General features: G+C 39.5%; 1 protein-coding gene across 2 annotated transcripts; it reads right to left on the bottom strand.

Annotated features, from left to right (window-relative positions):
• Window positions 1-20: 20 nt before the first annotated feature.
• FBXO33 (F-box protein 33) lies at window positions 21-22071 on the bottom strand. Of its 2 annotated transcripts, none has more exons than XM_086363443.1 (4): window positions 21270-22071; window positions 5261-5371; window positions 3947-4632; window positions 21-2078 (listed from the first exon to the last, which is right to left on the bottom strand). In XM_086363443.1, exons 1-4 carry the CDS (start codon window positions 21881-21883, stop codon window positions 1807-1809), a joined length of 1683 nt encoding a protein of 560 aa, XP_086219569.1. In that variant the 5' UTR covers window positions 21884-22071; the 3' UTR covers window positions 21-1806. The 2 variants fall into 2 exon arrangements, with proteins under 2 accessions (XP_086219569.1, XP_086219570.1); XM_086363444.1 differs by lacking the exon at window positions 21270-22071 and adding an exon at window positions 20911-21171.
• Between the last annotated feature and the right edge of the window lie 8 nt (window positions 22072-22079).

The raw sequence follows: 22079 nt of genomic DNA, 5'->3' as shown, positions 1-22079 counted from the left end.
ACAAGAAAATGTTACAATGATCACTTTTTAATGCTTTATTCATTGATTAAAAGAATATACATTTAACATAAACCATACAACATCAGTCATCAGGTCAAACATTCAGCTGGTTTCCTTACAGTTTCTGTCAGGAGTTATTTTATCTGATCACATTTATAAGATAAAATCTCACCACATCTGGCATTTACACACCCTGTGCCAGTGGATTCACACTACTGATGTACATAAAAAATCTGCATGGTATGTGCTCACTGGAGACAAAACAGTGCACACCTGTCAAAAGGTCATTTTAATATAAGATGGTAAAACCATTTGTAAAATACATATAAACTTTTTCCATAAATAGAATCATATCTGGACATCTGTTGCATAAATTGTGTTTCCAAAGCTTACAATAGAGCAGCCAGGTCTCAGCACTGCTGGGCACCCACGTTGGCTACTTACTTTATTATTGCAGACTGTCCTTTAACATTAAATGCACAACATTCGTACCACTTAAAACTGGGGTCAGGTGGAAGTCTCACAGAGACCACGTCTGTACCGCGGTTGCCCTGAAACAGTTAAGTCGGCTTTTAAAGCCTCTCAGATATAACAAGGTTTTAAAACATACTTCATGGAATGTTCTTCATTTATCATAGCAGCTCATACCTGTGATAGAACAAGCGTTCAGTTTTTCCGTTTTTTTCCTTTACATTCACTATTCACAGTGAAACAGGTGCATGGTTTTTTTTTTCTTTTTTTTTTTGTTTTGTGTTTTTTTTTTCAGAGATCTGAGGTTGCTGACTGAGCCACAGCACAGCTGTGTACCACAGGTCGAAATTCGACCTTAAATATTACAATCTAGCAGTATCTGGCTGGCCACAGTGGGCCAGCCCCTGCCAGCATGTGGGCACTTCTTCAGTTAAGTCTATTCTTTGGCAGCTGACACGCGCGCTGACAGAGAAAAATCCAGTGACTTGTTGCTAGGGATTTCACGACTAATGTTTGTTTGCAAGCATGTGTGTTTACAACTCTGTGATTTCATGATATTCTTTTAGGAGGTTTTACCCTGGAATATTATTTCTTTATTCCTCCACTATTTGAAATCTGGGCTAAAAAGCTAACTTGAATGTATAATGTAATTGATGAATTAAATTATGTCAGATACAGTTAGGAAAAATCCAATAATTTGAGTATTCATGTTTACACAAATGCATTTCAAAAAGGATTAAGCAATGTTCTAACCTGCTACTATATAAAATTCAGAGTGGTAATTAATGATAATTGACTATTATATATGTAATGAAAGTTAAAGTCTTGGCTTTTCTGTTAAAGATGACTCATTTGGGATCATAGTATCCTCCCTTCTTCCATTTCAAATAAAAATCAATGAAATGCTATCAGAATGAATGAATGCAGTGCATTGCATACAAATCCACCAGGCTATGGATATATATCTATATATGTATAAAAATATTTTGGCTCCTGAGCTCTGACACACAAAGAATAAAAACATCAAAAGGCAGAGTAACTCAGTGAAAAACAGTTAGCCAGCAACCTCAGACAACCTTCGGTTGTAGATTCTTAAGGTCTGGTAACAAGTCCATTAACCGTGAAAGCCCTATACAGTGTCACTTTGAACTTCTAAACCAATACCCGACTATGTTCTTTGATCAAGAAGTAGAATATACACATATAATTCTATAAAGCTAATACTGATTAAACACAGCACAAAGGGGTTAATTCACACTACTGGAAAAGAAAAAAAAAAACATAATAGGACCCTACTTGCAAATGTAACCACAGGAATTGTACGTTAAAAAAAAGCTAAACGTCTTCGCTGAAGCTCTGCATCTCTCTGTAAAAATGACGATTTGGTTCAGTGAAGACACTGAGTGATTCGATGTCCATGACTGCATGCCAAGGCTGACCGAGGCCCAGGGACACCTGCTCAATAAGATTATGCACTGGATCCACATCCTGGTCGGCCAGTTCACCTTGGTCAAAATCAATGCTTTCTTCGGTGACTTCAAGTACTTTTAGATCAGAGCCACGAAGACGAGCAATGGCTATGAGGTTGTGTGCCCACACTGTGTAACCTTAAAAATAAGCAGAAGACAAGCACTGTCATTTCCTTGTATTTTATTTTGTCTATTTTCTACATCTGTCTTTTCCACAAATTTGTATCTCACCACTTTGGGGTCCTTTTCCTTTAAAAATATGCTGAGATCTGTGGATTCTTTACCACTGCCAGGGAAGCCCCAGTAATTGTTTAGCTCAGAGAAAAAAAAAGTCTAGAAGTCTGATATTGTCTCCAAGAACATCACTGCAGCTGGTGAACAGATAGGTGCTGTAAGTGTATTCTGGTATCAGCACATTTAGTAAAAGTGAAGACATTTAAAGTGTAATTTTATAGCTTTTGATTAACAGTACATAGTAAGCTGGTATTTTTCATTAGTAAAAGGCATCTCCTACGGTGCTTCCCAGGTGGTGCAGTGGTAAAGAATCTGCCGTGTCAGTGCAGGAGACGCAGGTCCAATCCTTGGGTTAGGAAGAGCCCCTGGAGCAGGAAATGGCAACACACTTAAGTATTCCTGCCAGGAAAATTCCATGGACAGAGAAGCCTGGCAGCATACAGTCCACGGGGTCCCAAAGAGTTGAGATGTGACTGAGCACCCTGTGCGTGTGCGCGCGCATGCGCGCGCGCGCGCACACACACACACACACACACACACACACACAGTACTTCACAGTCCAAAGTTATAAAGTGACACTTTAAAGATAAATTGTTAATTATCACTAGCAAATATAACGTTTTACTTAATAAGAGAAAAAAGCTTTAGCAAATTCTCTGTTGACCCAATGGTTAGGTTTCAGCTCTTTCACTGCTGGGGCCTGGGTTCGATATCTGGTTGGGTAACTAAGATCCCAGAAGCCTCTCAGCAGAGTCAAAAAAATAAAAGGAGCTTTAAAAAGACTAACTTAATTTTAAATATCTTGCTATTTCTTCATCCTATTAAAAAAATCCTAATTTATTAACTTCAATAGTGATCTATTCTTTGCTATTACTTCCAATGACTGGCCAAATTATAAAGCAAAACTTGAAAAGCAAGATACACTCCCACACTCAAATGCAGCTAAAAGATTAATTTCGGAAATAATGAAACATAATAAATTTAAGTTGTTCATGCAGACTTTCTAGTTTATATTCTCTATCTCACAAGTTTCAGAAAAGAAGTAATATATTCTTCTAACTTATAAAAGGAACTCTGTCCAAATGAAAAATAGTTCACATTCAGATGAAAGGCCTGCCAGAAAAGAGCACTTTTCAACCAACAGAACCATCATTTAAAAAATGTTGTACAAATTAAGATGTTGATACCAAGAATCTAGAAGATGAGGCAGTGAGCATGAAAGAAATCATACTTTCTTCTTCCTTCTGTGTTATGTTTTTAAGAAGAAGAAATACATCTGTTGTAGGTGAATATGTAAGTTTTCTTGGATAATTTCAAATGCCATTTTTGTGAAGTACTATTAATCACATGGTGAAAGAAAAACAGTAATACGGGAGCTGGAACAAAATAGGGTAGAAATGTGTCCTTCCACTTGAAAGTGGTATATGTTACACATGGTATACATTATACATGTTATACACATGTTTCTGCTGCTGCTGCTAAGTCGCTTCAGTTGTGTCCGAATCTGTGTGACCCCATAGACGGCAGCCCACCAGGCTCCCCCGTCCCTGGGATTCTCCAGGCAAGAATACTGGAGTGGGTTGCCATTTCCTTCTCCAATGCATGCATGCATGCTAAGTCGCTTCAGTCATGTTAGAAAGTATAAAAAATCTGCATATCAACTTGTTATAAGAGTTTTTGACAGTATAAATGTCAGTGCTATCTTTTTTATTGGTATAAAATATTTTAGCTGTAATAACAAATTCAAACTATAGCAAACAAAAGTTACCTACCATGAATTGCCAGAAGAGAGAGCTTTGTGCACCTCCATGCTAATAAAACCAACGGATCCTCATTTCGGTTGTCACTAAGATCTGGAAAACCAGACGTGTCAATCATATCATTCATTAATATAAAATGAGTGAGGAACTTGTCGTACTGCCTAGATATAAGATCAACAATAGCTCCTGAAACACAAGTGATGTAGCTGTCAAAATGAATCCTCTCTAGTGGTATACTGGGTTTCAGAATCTTTAACATATCTTCACTCTTGATATCAAAAGCCATAATATAGACCCGAAGGCTGGTGCTCTTTCTTGACAAGGCTTTCCAATGCTCATCATTTGGCATATTGTCCAGAGACTTGTGCATCACGGAAACATTGTGAACCAGGAGAGAAAGTCGCTGCAAAGGCACATGGTTATTATCGGTTAAGACTCTAGCCATCTCAGCTGTAAAGTCACAGAAATCCAGGGCAAGTGAGCGCAGATTCACAAATCGCTCCAGTTCTGCTGCAGTGATAAGGGTGCTGCTACCAGGAGTATTGTTGTCCAGTAAACTCAGGTGCTCCATGGTGTTGGCAATAGAGTTTGAGAGAGATGACAGTGACGTTGGGGTTACTATTTCCAGCATAAACCCGCAAGACAGCCATTTCAGTTGCCTACTATTACTCAGTATTTCTTCAAACAGTTGCTGAATTCTGTAAGGAAAGCACATGCCACACAATCCTGTTAAGACTTAGCTCTAGGTGGCTCAGATGGTAAAGAATCCACAGAATCCACCTGCAATGCAGGAGACATGGGTTCAATCCCTGGGTCGGGAAGATCCCCTGGAGAAGGGAATGGTAACACACTCCAGTATTCTTGCCTGGGAAATCCCATGGACAGAGGAACCTGGCAAGCTACATTCCATGCAGTTGCAAAGAGTTGGACATGACTGAGCAACTGAGTACACTCATTTGACCCACAAGTAGTAATATCATTAAAATTCACATAAAAATGTAATACATATTACACATATAGAAATATGTTTTTCAAGTAAAGGAGCATTTTATATCAGTAGAGAAGAAAAGACTGATGACTTACAATTCATGTTATAGCAAAGTAAAGTAGAGAAGTTAAGTTTTAAATAGCAATAATTACACAGCAAATTCTTTGTCTTAAAGATTGGAATGGTATGTATTGATCACTATTTCATTGTTAAGGCATTTCCAGGGTACATGTTCTTTTCAGAAAAAAATATCATTACTCTTTGGACAGTATCTTAAAATTTCTCAGAAAAATATTTTTATTATTACAGAGTCCCTTTCCATTAGCTATATAACTTACTGTTTAATTTTTTTGCCATCAGGGTCCACCTTGCTGAGGTATGTATTTGACAAACTTCCTTGCTGTTGTAGAATGCTTATGTCTCCAAAAAGGCTAAACTTCTGGAGGTTCCTATAAGAAAAGTAATTTAAAATGACTGTCTAAATAATTAACATAAAAGTATAAATATTAAAAGTAAACATATGCAGAAGAGATATTCTACAGAAGTTTCTACCTTAATAACTTATTTAGAATCCAACTAAGTACCTTCAGATTGCTTTTAACATACAATGAAAAACAATGCGATATAGGAGAAAACAGCATAAGCTTTAAAGACTAGAGCATAACAAGTAGTTCAGAACTCAAGGTTTTAGTGACTATGGAAAAGTATTCTTAAAGTTGCTGGAATTCAACTTTTTATCAGTAATAATAATACCTACCTTAAAGGTTTAGGGATGAATAAATCACAAAATGACATATGAAAGAACATTCAAGCTTCATATATATATATTGAAACACTGAAGCATTCAAGTTTCATATATATATATTTTTCATATACATTTTAACTATAATATAAAATTTTTCCAAACCAGTTAAAATTTCCCAAACCAGTTAACTTAATGCATTAAATGTTCTAAGTGGGGCACTGCCCTGGAGATATCTTCTCAGTAAGAAATATTCTTTAAAATATAGAGAACCTTCTCCAGTTTTGTGATCAAACAGAGGTTACCATTAAGAGGTAAATTAAAAAAAAAAAAAAAACTATGTAAAAAATCTGTAAATAACTTTAGCTACCAAACACACTTTTCTATATAGTAAAATTCTAAATACAGTAGGAGAAAGGATAAAGATTAAAAATACCTAAATGCTAATAATAATGGTTAAACAACAAAAATTCAACCGAGTAAATTTAAAGATCAAATTAGCTTTATTAAAAGAGTCGTTAATTGGGCAGCATCCTATGTAGCAAACAGAAAGGAGCTCTGCAGAGATATAGAAAAGGAAAGGCTTTTAAAGTAGAAAGGAAGTAGAAAAAGTAAATTATTAGTAAATAATGCACTGTTCCAGGCAATAGTCACCCTCCTAAAGGGAACTGAGAAGGCAATGGTACCCCACTCCAGTACTCTTGCCTGGAAACTCCCATGGACAGAGGAGCCTGGTAGGCTGCAGTCCATGGGGTCGCTAAGAGTCTGACACGACTGAGCGACTTCCCTTTCACTTTTCACGTTCATGCACTGGAGAAGGCAATGGCACCCCACTCCAGTACTCTTGCCTGGAAAATCCCAGGGACAGAGGAGCCTGGTGGGCTGCCGTCTATAGCACAGAGTCGGACATGACTGAAGCAACTTAGCAAAGGGAACTGAAGGGACTATATGGCAGATTGCCTCACTAATGCTGACCTGGTAATTTCAGGCTCACTGATTAAAGGTTACCATCCTGAGGCAGATTGAAACCACAGCTGTGCTAGGTATTAAGTCTTAGTTTGGTGACATGGGGTTTAGCATAACTGACCATTTTGGGTCTGCTGTTTCCTTTTTAACATAACCATTAGAGAATTACATCTGTAACTAGAAGTTTGGGATAACTATAATAAGAAATGTATAACCCACAAAAATGATAAAAAGATTTAAGTAAATGAAAAATAACATTTCTTAATATTATGACATATTTTCCCAAATTAGTAACCTTAGTTTCACTAAAAAGTCTGATTATTCTAAAACTTAGCTTGAAGAAATCTTAAGAAAGAAGAACACAGCTGGAAGAATCAGGTTCCCTAACTTCAGACTATACTACAAGGTTGTAACAATCAAAACAGCATGGTACTGGCACAAGAATATAAATATAGATCAATGAAACAGGACAGACAGTCCAGAGATAAACATAGGCACCTATGGTGATCTAACTGATGACAAAGGAGGCAAGAATATACAATGAATAAATGGACAGTCTCTTCAGTAAGTGATGCTGGGAAAAAATGAAAATGGACAGCTACATGTAAAAGAATGAAATTAGAACATTCTCTAATACCATATACAAAAATAAACTCAAAACAGATTAAAGACCTAGACATAAGACCAAATAATGTAAAACTTAAGAGGAAAACAGGCACAACATTCTTGGACATAAATTGCAGCAATATTTTTTGGATTCAGTTCCTAGAGTAATGGAAATAAAAACAAAAATAAATGGGACTTAATTAAACTTAAAAGATTCTGTACAGCAAAGGAAGTCATAAACAAAATGAAAAGACAGTCCACAGAATGGGAGAAAATATTTGCAAATGATGCAATCCACAAGGGTGCAGATAGCTCATACAGCTCAACATTTTCCTAAGAAGACATATAGATGGCCAAGAGCACATGAAAAGATGCTCAACATTGCTAATTATTAGAAACATGCAAATCAAAACTACAATGATTTATCACCTCACACCAGTCAGAATAGCCATCATCAAAAAAATCTACAAGTAATAATGCTGGACAGGCTGTGCAGAAAAGGGAACCCTCCTATACCTGTTGATGGGGATGTAAATTGGTGGAACCACTGTGGAGAACAGCATGGAGGTTAATTAAAAAACTAGAAAATAGAGCTACCATATGATCCAGCAATCCCACTCCTGGGCATAATCTGGAGAAAACCATACTTCCAAAATATACATGAACCCCAGTGTTCACTGCAGTACCATTTATAATAGCCAAAACATGGAAGGAACCTAAATGTCTTATCAACAGATGAATGGATAAAGAAGATAAAGTATACATATACAACAGAATATTACTCAGCCATAAAAAAGAATGAAATAATATCATTTGCAGCAGCATGGATGGATGTAGCTTATCATACTAAATGAAGACAGAAAGACAAATATCATATGCTATTACTATATGTGGAATCTAATTTAAAATGATACAAATGAACTTATTTACAAAACAGAAACAGACTAAGATTTTGAAAACAAACTTATGGTTCAGTTCAGTTCAGTCGCTCAGTTGTGTCTGACTCTTTGCAACTCCATGAATCGCAGCACACCAGGCCTCCCTGTCCATCACCAACTCCCGGAGGTCATCCAGACTCACGTCCATCGAGTCAGTGATGCCATCCAGCCATTTCATCCTCTGGCGTCCCCTTCTCCTCCTGCCCCCAATCCCTCCCAGCATCAGTCTTTTCCAATGAGTCAACTCCAACACCACAGTTCAAAAGCATCAATTCTTCAGTGCTCAGCCTTCTTCATAGTCCAACTCTCACATTCATACATGACCACAGGAAAAACCATAGCCTTGACTAGACAGACCTTTGTTGGCAAAGTAATGTCTCTGCTTTTGAATATGCTATCTAGGTTGGTCATAACTTTCCTTCCAAGGAGTAAGCGTCTTTTAATTTCATGGCTGCAGTCACCATCTGCAGTGATTCTGGAGCCCAAAAAAATAAAGTCTGACACTGTTTCCACTGTTTCCCCATCTATTTCCCATGAAGTGATGGGACCGGATGCCATGATCTTCGTTTTCTGAATGTTGAGCTTTAAGCCAACTTTTTCACTCTCCACTTTCACTTTCATCAAGAGGCTTTTTAGTTCCTCTTCAATGTTGGGAGTAAGGATAAATTATCAACCTGAGATAAATAAACACACATTATTATATATAAAATAACCAATAAGGATCTATGGTATAGTACAGGGAACTCTACTCAATATTCTGCAATAATATTATTAATAATATTCTTCAACTAATTGCATTCTTTTTTAATCCTATTTTACAAAGTCATCATCCAGATCCAGAGTGAAGTCAGACTGTTAAGTACTTATAATTTAGAAACTGAGGCTACAGACTGCTCTCCTACGCTCTACTCGTTCAATTATCAGATATGTACTGTATCAGTTACATGAAAAGTTATTGTGGTTAAGTTACAAAGGTACATGAGTTTAGATTCTTGGCGTGGAAATAAAGGTTTTATTTTAAAAAGGCTAATTAAAAAATCAGAAGAGACTAAAGAAGTATTGACAGTTTTGTTAAGTGTATTAATGTTATTTTGGTTGTATGTATTGCTTGCTCAGTCACTTCAGTCGTATCTGACTCTCTGCAGCACTATGGACTGCAGCCTGCCAGGCTCCTCTGTACATGGGGATTTTCCAGGCAAGAATACTGGAGTGGGTTGTCGGGCCCTCCTCCAGGGGATCTTCGCAACTCAGGGACTGAACCTGCATCTCACACACACCTGCACTGGCAGGTGGGTTCTTTATCATTAGTGCCATCTGGGAAGTCCTAAATGTATATGTTCAGTTCAGTCGCTCAGTCGTGTCCGACTCTTTGCGACCCCATGAATCGCAGCACGCCAGGCCTCCCTGTCCATCACCAACTCCAGGAGTTCACTCAGACTCATGTCCATTGAGTCAGTGATGCCATCCAGCCATCTCATCCTCTGTCGCCCCCTTCTCCTCCTGCCCCCAATCCCTCCCAGCATCAGAGTCTTTTCCAATGAGTCAACTCTTCACATGAGGTGGCCAAAGTACTGGAGCTTCAGCTTTAGAATCATTCCCTCCAGAGAAATTCCAGGGCTGATCTCCTTCAGAATGGACTGGTTGGATCTCCTTGCAGTCCAAGGGACTCTCAGGAGTCTTCTCCAACACCGCAGTTCAAAAGCATCAATTCTTCGCTCAGCTTTCTTCACATGTATGTCCATAATTTTCAGAATTTTATATTGAAATGTGTAGTATAAAATGAATGACATCTATATATTGGATTTCCTTTCAAATACTTTAGTAAAGATAAATGGTTGCTGAATACTGCTCTTTCTCTAGGAAAACTAGTTTAGGATTTCAAGACTATCAAGAACACAAATACTCCTCTGCTCTCTGCAGTACTGGCAACATGACTGGGGCTCACCCAGCCCCATGATCATGGTGGTAACTCTTCTGCGACTTTGGTATGGAGAAGGTGTGTGGCTTGGGAAGGTGGATCTAAGCTATAGATCAAAGTTTTTTGCCTCAGGTGAGTGCTTTTCTCCTTTGCCTTGAACCAAAGTTGATTTTTTGAGGTTTCTAAGAATGAGATTATTTTTGGAAGTTATCAGCAATATGTGAATAACAAACCAGGTTAAAAGATGGCTCAAGTGTCACCCCAGTTTCCTTCCTTTTCCTTGCCCATTTCAGAGATGTAACAGAAGAGTACACAAGACAAGTTCCTGGACAGAAAAACTGATTTACCTGACCTAGTATTAACAGTGATAAGACCAGTGATTTGGAGCAAACGAAAGGAAGAAGCCTTATGCAGAGTACTATGCGATTGGTGTAAAAGTAATAGCAGTTTTTCATTGCTGAATTTTGCCATTTGCTATTCCAATGCGTTCTTAAATAAATGTGGTTATGTTATACATTAATGTGCACTTCTCGCTTTATGTTTTTTGCTTACGACTAATTATTTGCTGTGTATTTTATATTTATTTTAGACTAGGGAAATGATGTTAGACAAAAAGCAAATTCAAGTAATTTTCTTATTTGAGTTTAAAATGGGTCATAAAGCAGTGGAGACAACTCACAATATCAACAATGAATGCACTTGGCCCAGGAATTGATAATCAACATACAGTGCAGTGGTGGTTCAAGAAGTTTTGCAAAGGAGACCAGAGCCCTGAAGATGAGGAGCATAGTGGCTGGCCATTGGAATGACGATGACCAGTTGAGAACAATCATCAAAGCTGATCCTCTTACAACTATATGAGAAGCTGCTGAAGAACTCAATGTCAACCATTCTACAGTTGTTTGGCATTTGAAGCAAACTGGAAAGGTGAAAAAGCTACATAAGCTGACTGAAAAAAAAAATCATTGTTTTTGAAATGTCATCTTCTCTTTTTTTTTTTTCACACAACAGAAGGAACCACTTCTTGATCGGATTGTGACATGTGACGAAAAGCGGATTTTCTAGGACAACTGGCCAATGACCAACTCAGTGGCTGGACGCAGAAGTTAACAAAGCACTTCCCAAAGCCAAATTTGCACCAAAAAAAGGTCATGGTCACTGTTTGGTGGTCAGCTGCTAGTCTGATCCCAATTGTTTTCCACGACAATGCCTGACCACATGTTGTACAACCAATGCTTTAAAAGTTTAATGAACTGGTTTATGAAGTTTTGCCTCATCTGCCAATTCACCTGACGTCTAGCCAAGTGACTACCACTTCTTCAAGTAGCTCAACAACTTTTTGTAGGGAAAATGCTTCCACAACCAGCAGAAGGCAGAAAATGCTTTCCGAGAGTTCACTGAATCCCAGAAGCATGGATTTTTATGCTACAGGAATAAACAAATTGATTTCTCATTGTCAAAGACATGTTGATTGTAATGGTTCCTATTTTGATTAATAAAGATGTGTTTGAGTCTAGTTATAATGACTTAAAATTCATGGTCCAAAACCGCAATTATGCTTGCACCAATATAATACTTGCTTCTTCTTTTCACTTAGTCTTACCATCTTGAACCTACAGCTTTTATGTGGGTCAGACTTAAGCAAATTTCAAGGAGTAATGGGTTTACATGAAACAGGAAAGCGAAGGAGGAGAAAAAAATCCAAGTGACTGCAGTGAGGAAGGCCAGGAAGTTTTTGGGGAAATTCGACAAATTGATTCTAATTTATGTAAGGCCTATATGAGCAGAGCACTGGTTAAAGACAAGCCATGCTTTCAATTTCTTAAATAAATGTGGTTATGTTATACGTTAGTTCCACTTCACGAAATTAAACACACAAACAAACAACAACTATCAAAATACTCATGACACTTTTCACAGAACCAGAACAAATTATCCTAAAATTTTTATGGACATAAATCTAAGACAAAGGAGAGAAAAATATATTGATACAATGGAGAAAAGACAGTCTCTTCGATAAGTGGTCCTGAGCAAAATGGACAGCTACATGTAAACTGAAGTCAGAACACTCCCTCACACCATACATAAAAATAAATCCCAAATGATTTAAAGACTGAAGTATAAGACATGACCGGAGAAGGCGATGGCACCCCACTCCAGTACTTTTGCCTGGAAAATCCCATGGATGGAGGAGCCTGGTGGGCTGCAGTCCATGGGGTCGCTACGAGTTGGACACGACTGAGCAACTTCACTTTCACTTTTCACTTTCATGCATTGGAGAAGGAAATGGCAACCCACTCCAGTGTTCTTGCCTGGAGAATCCCAGGGGCGGGGGAGCCTGGTGGGCTGCCGTCTATGGGGTCGCACAGAGTCGGACACGACTGAAGCGACTTAGCAGCAGCAGCAGCAGCAGCATAAGACATGACACCATACAACTTTTAGAAGGGAACATAAGCAAAACATTCTCAGACATAAACTGTAGCAATACTTTCTTAGCTATGTCTCCTAAGGCAAAAGAAATATGGCCATCATCAAAAAATCTACAAACAATAAACGCTGGAGAGGATTTGGAGAAAAGGGAACGTTCTAGCACTGCTGGTGGGAATGTAAATTGACACAGCTACTATGGAGAACAACACGGAGACTCCTTTAAAAACTAGGAATAAAACTACCATATGACCCTGCAATCCCACTACTGGGTGTATACCCTAAGAAAGCCATAACTGAAAAAAACAAATGTACCCCAATGTCCATAGAAGCACTATTTTCAATAGCTAGGATACGGAAGCAACCTAGATGTCCGATGACAGATGAATGGATAAAGAAGATGCAGTACTATACACAATGGAGTATTACTCAGACATAAAAAAGAACAAATCTGAATCAGTTCTAGTGAACTGGTTATAACCTAGAGCCTGTTATACAGACTGAGGGCGTCCCTGGTGGCTCAGCGGTAAGAGAGTCTGCCTGCAATGGGTCCATGGGTTCAATTACTGGCTTGGGAAGATCCCCTGGAGAAGGAAATGGCAACCCGCTCCAGCACTCTTTCCTGGGAAATCCCATGGACAGAGGAGCCTGGCAGGCTACAGTCTATAGGATGGCAAGAGTGGACACAACTTAGCAAGTAAACCACCACCATCATACAGAGTAAGTCAGAAAGAGAAAAACAAGTATCGTATTTAATGCATGTATACAGAATCTAGAAAAATGAAACTGATGAACCTATTTTCAGGGAAGGAATGGAGACTCAGAAAATGGAATTGTGGACACAGTAGGGGAAGGACAGAGAGACGAATTAAGAAAGCAGCGTCGACATATATAAGCTACCATGTACAAAACAGAGAGCTGGGGAGAAGCTGCTATGTAACACAGGGAGCCCAGCCTGGCCTCTGTGATGACCAAGATGGGTGGGACAGGGGAAGGGGAGGGAGGAGATATATGTATAATAATGGCTCATGTGCACTGTTGTATGGCAGAAACCAACAGAACTTTGTAAAGCAATTTTCCCCCTATTAAAAAGAAATAAAAATTAAAAAGATAATCTATGGAATGGGAGAAAATATTCATAAATGATGTGACTGACAAAGGGGTTACTCTCCAAAATAAACAAATAGTTCATATAACTCAACATCAGAAAAACAAATCAATCAAAAAAATGGTCACTTATCTGTGAAATCTAAAAAATAATACAAATATATCTATATAGAAAACAGAAACAAACTCACAGACATAGAAAAAAATTTTTGGCTACAAAAGCAGAAAAGGAGAATGGAGAGGGATAAATTAGGGGCATGAAATTAATAAACTATTATACATAAAATAGATAGGCAACAAAGATTTACTGTATAACACAGGCAACTATATTCAATATCTTGTAAAAACCTACAGTGGAAAATAATCTGAAAAAAAATATGTAAGTGAATCACTTTGCTGCATACCTGAAAACTAATAATAATATTCTAAATCAACTATACTTCAATAAAAATTTTTTAAAAAGAAATTAAACCACCACATACAACTTTTCACTGAAAAGAGCGATCTTATTTTGTTCTTAGGGTAAAAATTTCCCTATGAATCAAACAATAATGCAATTTTTGATAGCTTTATTATAAAAACCTATACATACATATTCAGTGTGTTAGTTTGGGCAATTCTTTGAAAACAATATTAACCACCCGTGAGCTTAAGAAATACTCCCCAAGGTCTAACTGAAGAGTGCTGAAAACTCTTCATTTTTCTCTGAGATTTCTTTGGATTATTTAGTATAACCTTTAAACTAGAGTTAATACAGCTAAGTCTAATTAACTATGAAAAAGGAAACTACATACAAACTTGATTCTTTAAAAAGATGCAATTGTTAACAAGGTTAAGTCTTTCTCAATGATGCATTGCTGCTGCTGCTGCTGCTAAGTCGATTCAGTCGTGTCCGACTCTGTGCGACCCCATAGACGGCAGCCAACCAGGCTCCGCCATCCCTGGGATTCTCCAGGCAAGAACACTGGAGTGGGTTGCCATTTCCTTCTCAGTGATGCACAGGAGGTCACAAAATGCAATTTTTTCCTTTTCTAACCTAATAAGCTAATCGGTATCATTGCATGAAATTTTTTAAGATCAATTCTAATCTTCTTCGTCCATGTTTGATATCAAATGTCTGCATTTACTTAATACTTTTTAATAACATATTTCCTCCTCTCAGAAATGTTAATAAATGACCACAGCCAAATCAAACAAAGAAGACAAATACTTTAGAGAAATGCTGACTAACAGAACTTTCTGCCATGATGGAAATGCTCTATTCTATGGTGTCCAAAATGGTAGTCACTAGCCACATATGGAGCATTTGAAATGTGTCTAGTACAGCAAACTAAATCTTTAATTTTAGCCAAGTAATTTAAAATTTGATTAGCTATATGTGGCTATTGGTACAGCTTCAGAGATTCCACAACTAAGTCATAGTGAAGTGAAGTTGCTCAGTCGTGTCCAACTCTTTCAGACCCGATGGACTGTAGCCTACCAGGCTCCTCCCTCCATGGGATTCTCCAGGCAAGAGTACTGGAGTGGGTTGCCATTTCCTTCTCCAGGGGATCTTCCTGACCCAGGGATCGAACCCAGGTCTCCCACATTCCAGGCATAACTAAGTCATAGGCCTATAGTAGTATTCCTTATCAACTTTCTTAGGCTCCATTAACTAAAAGCAATTTTCCAGAATTTGTTTTATGAATTCACTTACTGAATTGTTGTTGTTGCTTAGTCACTAAGTTGCGTCCGACTCTTTGTGACCCCATGGACTGTAGCCTGCCAGGCTCTCTATGTCCATGGGATTTTCCAAGCAAGAGTATTAGAGTGGGTTCCCGACCCAGGGACCAAACATGCATTTCCTGCATTGACAGGAGGATTCTTTACCTTTGAGCCACCAGGGAAGCCCCCACTTATTGAATTACCATCATCCTCAAATCCCAGGGGTTACGAAATAAAAAAAGGTTTATTTAAATAAGACTGACATTTAAAACTGTTATTTATGGAGAAGGAAATAGCAACCCACTCCAGTATTCTTGCCTGGTAAATCCCATGGACGGAGGAGCCTGGTAGGCCACAGTCCATGGGGTCGCAAGGAGTCAGAAAAAACAAAAATAAAAACAAAAAAAAACTGTTATTTAACATATTATTAAAAGACAATTTTAACAGTACTAAGGAAGAAAGAAAGAAAACTGAGTGAGTTTTAAAGACAAATGGTAAAAAAACATTTGATTCTTCCTTTCCTCTACATCCTAGTAGCATGTCTTCTTGGCTCTACTTCCAAACATATATATTCCATATCCATCCACTTTTAAAAAATCTTTTCTTCCATCATACTCTAGGCTATCATCACCTCTTACGAGGATTATTCATTCATTACACAGTAACCAGAATGATTGCCTTAAAATGCAAATTAGATCACCTTATGCTTGTCCTTAACATTTTTTCAGTAACTTCTATTCTTAGAATATAGTCCAAACTTTATTCCACAAGTGCTCATAAAAAATCAACATTCCTTCCTCCTCCTACACTCAAGAGCTCACTGTGACACTGCTCTCACCCTTCACATGGTCCTGCCTTACTTTCTCTCCTGCTGTTGCAAGAAGCCAAAACTTTGGCTGGCTGAAAGCCTTGCTGCTTAGTCTTTTTTCTGCTTGGAATGCTGTTTGCTCAAATCTTCAGATGGGTAACTTGTCATTCACGTAGCAGCTTAAATGTCCTTTACAGAAAAAGTTTCTCCCTCACCAATCTATCTCAAGTTGCCACCTAGTCACTATTACACAGTCCTCTTACTTTCACAATCGGAATAATCTTTCATTTGTTTACTTGCTTCTGCCTATCTTTTCCCTCCGGAATGTCGAATCCATGGGAACAGGGAGTTTGTCTTCACTGCTTGGCACATAGTATACTCTCAATATTTGGAGGGGAAAAAAAAACATATTTTAACAATTATCTTCTTAAATCAGCTATAAATTTAACAACTTGGGTGAACTCTTCCGAGGCTGCCTCAGAACTAAAACATTAAAATGGAGATCACTTAATCCCTTCACTCAAAAGCTGCTCAGTCACTTCTTGTAACACAGGAAAAATATTTTACTTGGATGACCTTTTTGTTGAGTTTTATCTCCTATCCTCTATCTTCAGTTCTCAGTCACTGGAAGAATGTATCTAAGGACTAGCTGCTGCTGCTAAGTCACTTGAGTCGTGTCCGACTCTGTGCGACCCCATGGACGGCAGCCCACCAGGCCCCGCAGTCCCTGGGGTTCTCTAGGCAAGAACACTGGAGTGGGTTGCCATTTCCTCCTCCAATGCATGAAAGTGAAAGTGAAGGTGAAGTCGCTCAGTCATGTCTGACTCTTAGCGACCCCATGGACTGCAGCCTTCCAGGCTCCTCCGTCCATGGATTTTCCAGGCAAGAGTACTGGAGTGGGGTGCCATTGCCTTCTCCGCCTATGGACTAGAGAGAGCTCTAATTCCTCTTAGCAGCCCTCCAAGGAGATTAGTTTCTTCATCAGGTTAGTCTCCTTTCTGCTCCATGACCTTGAAGCTATCCCCATGGAGTCACTTTAATCTGTCCGTTTTAAGGTGAGGAGTCTGTTGGGTAAAGTATCTCTTCTCTAAAAGCAACCATCTCTTGGGCAGGAAGGACTGGTCAGAGTCCCAATATATTTTAATACACATATTCTCCAAATGGGCTTTTTAAAACAAATAAGAAAAGTTAGCTCTCAAAAGTGAAATATTATTATTGCATGTATTTATTGCCCCGTGATGGGAAAAATATTTCAAGAAAAATAAGGCTCAGGGTTGTTGGAGATAATACCTTCAAGAATTTCCTACCTTCTTGGATAGTAATAGGAAATGTCCAAAATATTTTTAATCTATTTTAAGATGTATTTTTAGATTGCCTTATCAGTTGCTGAGTCTTGGCATACTGATGTTGAAAAAAATATTAAGATAAGATTCTCTGTGACTGCATGTGCCAAGTCAGCAGACCACATCTAAGAATTATTGATAGGTGTTCTACTACTACTGCTGCTGCTGCTAAGTCGCTTCAGTCGTGTCCGACTCTGTGCGACCCCATAGACAGCAGCCCACCAGGCTCCCTTGTCCCTGGGATTCTCCAGGCAAGAACACTGGAGAGGGTTGCCATTTCCTTCTCCAATGCATGAAAGTGAAAAGTGAAAGTGAAGTCGTTCAGTCGTGTCCGACTCTTAGCGATCCCATGGACTGTAGCCTACTAGGCTCCTCTGTCCATGGGATTTTCCAGGCAAGAATACTGGAGTGGGGTGCCATTGGGGTATATAAGCAGGCACAGTAAAAAAAAAAACTGGTCAATCTAGATATTTAGATTTTTTTTAAATTGTAGGATAATTGCTTTACAATGTTGTGTTAGTTTCTGCCATAAATTAATGTGAATTAGCCATAAATATACATATGTCCCCTCCCTCCTGAACCTCCCCTCCATCCCATGTAGTTAGAATTTTAACAAGAAAATCACGCTTGTACAAAGTCTCTCTGGCTTGCATCTTTTAGAAAAGTACTGCCCTCAATCCAAAAAAGCCTCATGCAAAATATTTATATAGTCCAGGAAAGTGTAAATCAGATGTTGACAATGTACCTATGCTTACTGATTAAGTATTTTTAGTGACTGAGTCTATTAGCTATTATCATAATCTTATTGTCCCTGAAGTCTCATTTTTCCTAAGGAGTATGAAATACAGCATTTTTAATAGGTAGTACTCAACTTGACAACCACGTTAAAGTCTAAAAATGCATATTTATATTTGTTGTTTTGAACTTCTAAGTACAATTTCCTATAGAAGAAATTCAGCCAATTTAACCTACAATACGGTTGAATGTGTACTTATTTTTTTTCTTTTTTAGTATTTTGAATAATAATTTTTTATTTACGTTCTTACTGTTGATCAAGAAGGCAGGTATCCTAGCCCTCTCTGGAGAAGTGAACTCTGAAGACAGAAGACTGTATTTTACCCTCTGGGAGGCATTTCTGTACCTCTTTGATACTCATCAGTTGTCCCTAACACCTAAGAAATTGGTAAGGTGGCTACAATCACTCTGAGAGTACATGTGCATACCCAGGAATTAAGCAAAATGCCAATTATTCTCTCAGAATAGTACCCTTGAAAAGTTCCCACAATTCAAGGTTATGGTTTTAGTTCTTTAACTCAGAGACAAGAAAATAACTGAAACACAGCAAAATAAAAGTTTGAATTGTATAAAATTCAACATAAAGGCAGGAAGCATAAAGCTTGTGACTTGGTAGGTTCATATCCTCCTCTTCTACCTATAAACTGGTAGAAATAATAAGGCAAAAGCACTGTAAAATTTACCTTGGAAATGTAAAGAACAATGTCAAATATTGATTTTTCTCATTAGTTACTGAATTTTTTGGTTTTATAAAATCAAAGAATACTGAACACTAAAGCATTTGAGTTACTCTTCATTGAGCCTGAGTCTGATGTTTAAGTGATTATGAAGGAAATAAGAATAGGCTTTATCAGAGTTATCAAATAAACATCTTGGTTTAAAACATTTTCAAATTTCTCTAAAGAAAACTAGTTTCACTTAAATTTTTAACATCCATATTAGTACTTCCAATATTAGTAAAGTATCTCAAAATATTTTCAAAAATAAAGCCGAGATCTTCCTTCCAAATATATAAAGATTTTTTTAGAGGGCAGTCTTATAGACAAGTAGATTGAGATGCTAAAGAGGTAGGTTCACTTTTATTTGTCAACTTTACCTCAACACACACAGCTAAAAAAATAAAAATTGACAGGGGTGAGGAAGGGAGCCGGAGAAAAACTAAACAACGAAGGGAAGAAGTGACATCACTCTTTTGCCTTATAACCTTTACCTGTCCAACCAACCAATCGGTTAAAAGGAACTAGATAGAAACTTTGTAAAGTGGGTTCTTACTTGGACAAAAGACGTGCATTTTTAAATGACTGCTCAGAACTGCTATCTAACCTCAAGAAAAATATAACTGATACTGGCAAATCACTTGACCCTGTTACGTTTCAGTTTCCTTTCTATAAAGAATCCACCCCACTTCTACCCTCCACTGAATCATCAGTAATAAGTGCTCACTACTGACTCTAACCTCTGGGTCACTTGGGCCTTCAGCCACACATCCAACTCTGACAGAAAGTCTCCAACATGATCAAGACCAACTTATAGCCTTAAACAGCCTCTTTTGCCACATAAAATCAAAGTGAGGAAATAAAATGGCTTGGTGTGAAAAGCTAGAAAAATACACAGTATACTGGGATGATGCAGCCATGCTCCGGATACAACTTGCAGCTAATGCTTATTCTCCACCCTTGTGATTCAAACAGAGAATTAAGAATACAGATGTATCTATCTCACTTAGCATAACCAGGACCTTCACTCCATCCTGTTCAACATAATGTATTTACTGCAAAAGGAAGTACACTGCTGTCAGAGAAAAACAATACTGTATGATAATGCTGTATGATAATTTGCTGTATGATAAAATGCTGTATGATAATTTGCAAATTATTTGACCCTGTTAGGTTTCAGTTTCCTTTCTATAAAGCAGGGATAATAGCAGCTGTCCTAACTCCCAGGTTCGGCTGGAAGGATCAAATAAGATCCTGAATGTGAAACTACTTGCAAACTGCTAAACTCTTACTGCTATCTAAGTTGCTCCTTTTTTGAACTTATGAACTTTCCTCTACCTCACAGTTTAATTTTAAGCTTAGAATATGCAGATAGAGAAAATCTACGTTAAGAGGATTCTGGAGAGGGCGGTAGATAAATAATGGAAGACACTGATTAGGACGACGGGCCAGAACACAGGAAGTTAGCCCCAGAATTACAGTAAAGTCTTGATGCACAATCAGGACAGTTTGGGCTTACCCTTTGCAGACACTGGCCAGTTCCCTCAACACACGCAAACACCAAGCTGTACTGTGCTACTTTTAGGTGAATCACTGGGGACAAGTTGAGTCTGGAGGTGCAAAAGGGAGGGACCTTCTAATCCTGATGATTAGGCAGTTCCCCGATCCCTTAAAAAAAAAAAAAATTTCTCCTACTCTGTGCCTGGCCTAGTTAAAACCATTTTCGGTAAGAAAATGGCTGTAAAAGATTTCTTTTTTTGCCGGGAGAGTCTCCAACCTATGCGAAACCTGTGGCATACCTACTCCCTCCGCCACCACGAACTATTTTGATCGGATAGGTTCAGAATGAAACAACAACAATAACAACAACAACAAAAAACAGATTAGTTTTCTCCCCAGACTCATTCACAGGCCTCACCCTCCAAGCTTCAGCTCTGTCATCCGTAAAATGAAGAATGACCGCGCCTGTACTCCATCCCACTGCTGCCGAAAGGATGAATGAGACAGTGCCTGGAAGGCGCCAGGAGTGCTGTCTGATAAACACCAAGTCCATTACTGTTTATAAAGTATTAGGATGAGTCCTGTTATGTCCTCCTGCCTCAAGGAAATCGCCGGATTAGAACTGACACCCCCAGTCACCGAAAAAAGCAACGCTGAAGCGGGCGGGGCGTTTCCACACTGAATCTATTTCGAGGTGAGAGGAAGCAGACGACCCTGCGTCCCGGGAAGTGGAGGCGGTGGGGAGGAGGAGGAATGGAGGGGCTGCGAAGAGCCTACCTGTTGTTCCGGATGCTGACTAGCACGCACAGGACCAGCTCTAAGTAGGTGCGCAGCACTTCCAGCCAACGGGTTGAGAGCTGCAGGGCTTCGACTTCTTCCCCGCCAGTCCCGGCGTCCGCGCTGCCTCCTCCATCGCCCGGGCCGCCGCCGCCGCCGCCGCCGCTCAGGTAGTTCTCCGCGGCGAATTCAACACGCAGCTCTCGCACGAACCAGCCGCACTTGCGCATGAGGAATTCGAGCCGTGGCTGCTCCGCGGGCGAGACGCGGAGGCAGATGCGGAGCTGGGGCCAGAGAGCCGGGTAGAAGAGGCACTCGCGCCAGTGCGAGCAGGAGGCCGAGGCCCGGAGCCGGTCGGACGCGGACAGGAAGGAGAAGATGTGCACGATCAGCTCGCTAGGCAGCGACGCGGCGCCTGCCGCCTGCCCGCACAGAGCCATCCGGCCCCGCCGCCGGCTGCCGGTCCCCGGCCGCCCCCGCAGACCCCGGAGCAGCCCCCGCAGCCGTCGCAGCTGCTGCAGCCGCAGCCGCCGCCACCGCGCCACCCGGGCGGCCCCGGCTCGGGTTCGGGCTCCCGGTGGTCGGGGCTGCGGCACTGACAAGAACAACAACATCAATGACAAGGAAGAAGGGGGCGGAACCGTCGTGGGTCTCGGCGGAACCAAGTGCGGCACAACTTGCGGAGAGGGGGAAAGGCCTCTGCGGGGGTGGCCTCCAGATAGCCAGCCTCTGGCCTCTCCAACTTTACTCACGCGCGTCCGAGGCCTGCGCTCCCGAGAACTTAAAAACCCTCCCTTGTACTGGTTAGGA

The sequence above is a fragment of the Bos grunniens genome, chromosome 21, assembly GCF_055505025.1.
Source record: "Bos grunniens cultivar Pamir isolate PY7600 chromosome 21, Bosgru_T2T1.0, whole genome shotgun sequence".
In the NCBI taxonomy this organism is placed as follows: Eukaryota; Metazoa; Chordata; class Mammalia; order Artiodactyla; family Bovidae; genus Bos; species Bos grunniens.
This window is presented reverse-complemented; position numbering and strand designations above follow the sequence as displayed.